This window comes from Arachis ipaensis, chromosome B04 (genome assembly GCF_000816755.2).
Source record: "Arachis ipaensis cultivar K30076 chromosome B04, Araip1.1, whole genome shotgun sequence".
NCBI lineage: Eukaryota > Viridiplantae > Streptophyta > Magnoliopsida > Fabales > Fabaceae > Arachis > Arachis ipaensis.
Genome location: NC_029788.2, coordinates 116848787 through 116855246, shown reverse-complemented (window position 1 = coordinate 116855246; position 6460 = coordinate 116848787). Strand labels below are relative to the sequence as shown.

At 42.1% G+C, this 6460-nt stretch overlaps 2 protein-coding genes across 3 annotated transcripts in view; one reads left to right on the top strand and one right to left on the bottom strand.

Annotated features, from left to right (window-relative positions):
• Positions 1-608, top strand: part of LOC107634951 (ribosomal RNA small subunit methyltransferase, chloroplastic) — an 8266-nt gene extending 7658 nt beyond the window's left edge. For both annotated transcript variants that reach the window (XM_016338283.2, XM_021121721.1), the window contains exon 10: positions 174-608. In XM_016338283.2, the coding sequence (XP_016193769.1) occupies positions 174-239 (66 nt within the window). In that variant the 3' untranslated portion in view covers positions 240-608. The remainder of the gene's footprint in view (positions 1-173) is intronic.
• LOC107634952 lies at positions 784-1794 on the bottom strand. Its single transcript, XM_016338285.2, has one exon. The coding sequence runs from the start codon at positions 1499-1501 to the stop codon at positions 944-946; it is 558 nt and encodes a 185-aa protein (XP_016193771.1). The 5' UTR covers positions 1502-1794; the 3' UTR covers positions 784-943.

Sequence of the window (6460 nt, the reverse complement as noted above, 5' to 3'; positions counted from 1 at the left end):
TTTCTCAAGGGTTACTATGCTATGCTTTCAATGCTTTCAATGGCCACAGTCAAGACCAGAAGAACTAACATTGGATGATTTTGTAAAGTTGCATAACTTGATTGTCAAAGCTGCATTGATTGTGTTTCTCAAGGGTTACTATGCTAACCTATCTATGCTTTCAATGGCCACAGTCAAGACCAGAAGAACTAACATTGGATGATTTTGTAAAGTTGCATAACTTGATTGTCAAAGAGTAGCAATCTGCATTGATGCTGAACTTTTGAAGAGCAATTCATATAGGAACAAGGTTCAGGTTTGCCCATTTATAAGGCTCCTTGTGGCCGCAAATATATGATCCAAGAAAAGAACCAAACTTTGATGAAGAGCTATGGCATTTCAGCTTGAGGATACATTATATTATCAGAAGTCTTCTACTGATATTTCAGGGCACGTTCTTAATTGCAGATTCAAACCCCAATGTCCAATCAGAAATATAATTAGAACTGTATTCCCTTGTGTGATGTTTGGTTTTTATAAGTTGGACTGCTATGAAAAACAATGTAGTTCGACCGAATCACACCAGAATGTAAATAAACGTGTTTCTGAAAATTCTTCAATTTTAGACCTCATTGATTGACAAAGTATCAAACTAATGTAGCCAGCAAAAATGATGTATCAAGAATAACTACACAAATCAATACTAATTTTATATGCAATCAGAGAGTTCTATCAATAAGTCACAAAAAATAATACCCCCAATGAAAAAGAAAATTTCTGCTGCCAGATGAAAAACACCAAAACTAGAACAAAAGAAAATAGGCCAAATTAACATATCATATGTGACATCTTCCAAATTGAAACTATATCCCAGAGATGAATCTACAAAAATAGCTATATCCTCATGCTTCAATGCTTGTGTTCTATGATGATGATGGTGATAAATAAAACTGGTTTTTCTTCTTCAACCATGAAACTGATAAACAAGGTCCAAAGCTCTCAACTTCATTGCATGTGGATCATAGTCCTTAACTCTCCCAACAAACCCTTCATCAGACAACCGTTTCTCCTCAATTGCCGCGGCCGCCGAAGGCGAAAGGGGCCGCTTAGCCCTCTTATTCTTGATGAAGCAGTCTCTCATCTTCTCCTCAACCTTTTCAATTGTGCACTTTGATGTCTCCTCTGCATCAACCACCCCATCATCACCATTACCACCACCACCATCATCATCACCCATCTGCATCGGTTCCCCAGCGGCCCCATTGGCGGAGGAGACAGAGTTCTCAGCGGCGGGCGGTGGCGGAGGGGGATGGGGGAATTGGAGGGTGGAGAGGAAGGTAGAGAGGTTTTGGTGGGCATGGTGGAGGGAGGTGTGAATTTGGAGAAGGTGGGAAGGGTTGGTCGTGGATTGAAGCTGTTTTGCCATGAAAGTTGCTTGTTCTAGAGAGTGAATAAGTTCTGATAATGGTGGTTGCGTTGATGGGTGCTGATGTTCTGCCATGGAAGAATCATAATCATCCATGGCACATAAAAAAGTTTCCTTTTTGGGTTGTGGGGTGTGTTGAAACAGAACAGAACAGTATTGTGTTTTGTTTGTTGGAAGAACAGGGTTGCGTTTAAGGGAGGGGGGTTGTGTTGTTTTGCAGCAAAAGAAGTTGTTTTTGTTGCTGACAGTGTTGTCTGGAAAACACGGTTGAGTTGAATCTTAATTTCCCTTTTTTTTTTGCTTTTCAGATTGATTAGAGTACTTTGCCTTCAGTTTTGAGATCTGTTGGGCTACTATGATGAGTTGTATTAGGGTTGGAAGAAAATTGAGAGTTAGGTCAAAATAAATTTGACTCTCAGCTTAAATTATCAGAAAGACAGAAACTTCACAAGATGATTTAAAATTAACTGATAATAATTCAAATGATCATAATTTTTTAAAATTATAATTTTTTATTATTATATGTATCACTTTTAGTTTTAGTTCATATATTTTGTTATATCATAATTACGAGATATATATTATTTATAATTAATGAGCTGAATTTATTTATAGGGTAAAAAACCAAATTAAGTCATGGTAGGTTTAATATTACACGAATAAGCCAATGAAAAAATTGATTCAGCAATCAACCAACGTGCATTACTATATAATTCGAATCACAACGATTCGAACTCAATTTGCATGTAGTTCGAATTAGTGCAATTCGAACTACTCACACCCATGCATGCAACGTAATTCGAATTGATGCAATTCGAATTAGCTTCATATAATTCGAAACAGGGTGATTCGAATTAGCATGAGGTTGCAGCACTATATAATTCGAATCTTAGTGATTCGAACTATGCATGTTTCGCAAGTAGCAGTAATTCGAATTACACATTGGTGAATTTGAATTGTGGTAGTTCGAATTAGTGAGGATGTTCACGTTTTGTATTGTTGGTTCACCATAGAGGATCGATTAAGATAAAAAATTATTCGAGAAGTCTCTTGAAAACACAAGGCAAAGAAAAGGTCTAGAAATTAAATGCATACATGTGGGGGACAATAAGATAGTTACCGAAAGTAGCATTAAGAGGCTGTTTTCAGAGTACAACATCATGATAAAGTTCTAACGAACCGAAACATAAATAGTCAAAGTACAATAACAAAGTTCGCTAAAATATAACAATGAACATGAAAAAAAGCCATACAAGATACAACAATCATCTAAAAAGATGTGAACCGGTGAAGCAACGACGGGGTACCCGTGTCCTCTGGCCTCTCCGGATAAGCGGCTCCTCGTCCTCAATCTCATCATCCTCGTCGTCCGGGGCAGGCTGTGCAGGTGGCCTAGGCTAGACGGAGGCCCCAGACGGCCCGGCACCTGAATGTGATGCAGCAGTATAGGCGGAAGGAGGAGTACCACCCAATGCAAAAGGGTCGGCAGCTGGCATCGTAGGAGGCTCGTTAAGATCGACAGCTAAAGGTGCAGGCGTGCCGGAACTCTGACCACGCCAACGGGCCGCATCATCCTCCTGCATGATGGTGGTAAGCTCATCTAGAAAGTGTGAACCGCTGTATGCCGCATCAAGCCCGTCAGCTGCCAGGAAGTCTGAAAACATGGAACCCGGGCTAACCCAAGGCGTACTATCCTGAAGTGTCTGATCATCGGCAGGGACACCAACGAAGTAATCGCCTAGCGGCCCTGAGCCAAGTCCACCACCACCCTAATCTGTGCCGTCACCCACACCGGAGCCGTACCACTCACCTCCATGCCCTACATGATGGGGACTAACACCCCCTATTGCAGCATGCCCTTCAGCGTCCCCACCCACGGACCCGTGCTGATCGTCGTCGTCGTCATGACCATGGTGTCCGTAATCGTCGGCCGCAGCACGCTCTCTCCATCTGCCTCTGTGGCCTCGTCGTCGTCCTCCAGGGCGGCCGTCCCCATCACCCTCCTCCATAGCCTGGTCCAGCCACCTCCACTCGCGCTGGCTCCGACGTGTCCCCACACGAGCTCTCCTCTCGACCCGACGCCTATCCGGGACGTCGTCAACACGATCCATGTCGGGTACTCGCCCAGGACCCCTCTGCGACGCCTCCACAGGAATAGGAACGGCTCTCGGATCACCCAAATACATCTCTGGTGACAGAAACTTCTTTCCATGCTGACTCCACCACTGCAGGTAATCATGTGATGGTCCAGGGTCTGCAACAACATCGAAGCGAAGAACGTGGTCGGCACGGCTCTCCCAATGAAGATGCCATATCTGAAGAGCCGACGGGAACCAACGATCACCCCCTCTTCCGTCCTTCGACATAAGAAAGTCGATGTTCAGGGCGGGATGTGGACGGGGCTGGACTCCGCCGAACTGAGGTAAAACCCTATCTATCTGATGCCACTCTATCACGGCAAAGTATATCAGTGACGTCACAGATTGCCACATCGCCGTATGCCGAGGCTCCAACACCTCCGGATGCACAACCTGCAGTACCTCGGGGGAGCTATAGGGCATCCAGATAAACTGCAGAAAGATTCCAACATTTTTCTGTTCAATGCATGATCTGAAGTCATAAAGTTTAATTAATTAAATAAACATAGCAGGTTAGTATACTCACATCGGTGGCCTGTACATGTCTAGCCTCAGTCTCTAGTTCTGCACTCTAGGTCCCTTCTCGCCACCGAGAGGGTTGTAATCTGACCACCTGTATCTCACATTGGTGTTACAGCGAATTAAAAGTGTGACAGATTTGTATAACATAAGAAGCGAGTATGTAATCAACTATTTTAAATTGAAATAGAATGGTCTAAGTACGGTACCTCGAGGCCAAGGGCCAGCTGCACGTATCATACCCAGCAGGCCTAAACCTAGGAAAGCGCCAGAAGATCCAGGATTGAAGTAACTGAAGTGGGCCCGCTAACTTTACCACATGTCTGTTCGCCACTCGGCACATGCACTGGTACAACCATGCTAATGGTGCAGACCCCCAGCTGTAGGTACCCATTTCCTCAAGCCTAGCAACGTATGGAAGCCATCTGATGTGAATGCGGTTGCCGGACTTGTCGGCAAACAGCTGAGTACCCAACAACATCATGATATATGCACGAGCAAAGCGCCGCACAGTCTCCTCATCGGCTCCCGCGGGGCACTCTCCAAAAGTCTCCTGGAACCAAGTGCAGTTTACAGCGAACTTCTGAACTTGGCTCGGAGGAGGAATCACTCCAAGCAACTCCTGGAACCACACCCAGGCAGGATGGCCACCCTCAATGTATACATGGAAATCTGTAAGGCAACCACTGACATAGCGTCCGTCCATTGGCAACCCCAACTGGTATGCCACATCCTGAAGTGTGATCGTGCATTCTCCGAACGGCATGTGGAAGATGTGTGTCTCCGAATGCCACCGCTCGACGAATGCACTAACAAGGGGCTCATCTAATTGGAACCATCTATCGTTCAGCCTTGCAAGATGGTATAATCCGGTCATCTGCAGGTACGGAACGTATCTCTCATCGAGTGGCATGCCCTGCTGCCGCCGCATGCTCGAGATGCAACGCTGCGGCTGCCAAAACAATGACCACTTACAAAAGCAATATAATAAACCACATACAAAAGCCATATAATAAACCACTACCAAAAGCGCATTTAAATCCACTTACATAAACCGCATACAATACTGCTGACAATTCCACTAATAAAAAACCACTAACACAAACCGCTAACTTAAACCGCTACAACATGCAAAACCACTGAACAAATACCACTACCAATACCACATGCAAAGCCAGTAACGAAAACCGTTAAAATAAACCGCCTATCAAACCACAAACAAAATCACTTCAACAAACCACATGCAATACCACCAACAAAAACCACGTGCAGCATCAAAAAAATAAACCACAAAAAAAAAAAACTAACCTCCTCGTTAATGACCCCGGCAATATGAGCCACTCCATCCAACCGATATAGTCTACCTGGATCGTCCTCCATCGGCTAAATACTCTGCTCCAGCCTTTATCGGGGCGAAACTATGTCGTTTTCTCTGGGATTTGGTGGGGTCTGAGAGTGGGAAAGTGGTTCGAATGGGGTGGATTCGAACTCCTTTTATAGGAAAATCTAGTGTAATTCGAAACATCCCGATTCGAATTACTACTAGTGGCGAAACGTGCATAGTTCGAATCACTGAGATTCGAATTATTTAAGATTGCGATATCATGCTAATTCGAATTGCACCAATTCGAATTACGTTCAATGCATGTTACTAAGTAGTTCGAATTGAACTAATTCGAATTACATTCAAATTGAGTTCGATACCTGGTGATTCGAATTACATAGTAATGCACGTTGGTTGATTGCTGAATCAAATTTTTTATTGGCTTATTCATGTAATATTAAACCAACCATAGCTTATTTTGGTTTTTTACCCTTATTTATATTCAAATTTTAACTTGATTAAATCTGATTGATAAAATTTTTTAAAGATATGTGTTTTTTTTTTATGTTCGATTAATGGAAAAAATCATATGTTCATACATAAATTAATTATTATATTGTTGTTGTTAAGGTGTAATACTCGCTTATTGTATAGTATCGTGTTTTACTCATGGATGGAGGCTGTTATACACAAATTGGAAGATCTTGAAGAAGTCAGATGGTTCGATTTGGCTACATGCAAGTGCAGAAGCGTTACTTTGTATATATATTTTAAAAAGAATGGATAAATATACACATAAAAGATCACATGATAAATAAAATTATGCATAAATTAATTAATAAATTAAATGTATACATAAATTTTGTATTCTGTTGGTCACATAATTTATCATTTTATCAATGAAAATATTTCTTTGTTAATAGAATTACATCTGTATCATATTTTTTTCTACTCTAACACATGTGTCTCCAGCAACAGAGAAGGTTGATTTGCCATGAAAAGAAAAAAAAAAACAGAAATTAAAATGGAAAGAAAAAAAGAGAAGAAAAAAAAATTTTGTTTGGTTGGCCATGA

Coding starts and splice junctions, on each gene's coding strand:
- LOC107634952 (XM_016338285.2), bottom strand. CDS start 1,501: ATGGATGATTATGATTCTTCCATGGCAGAACATCAGCACCCATCAACG.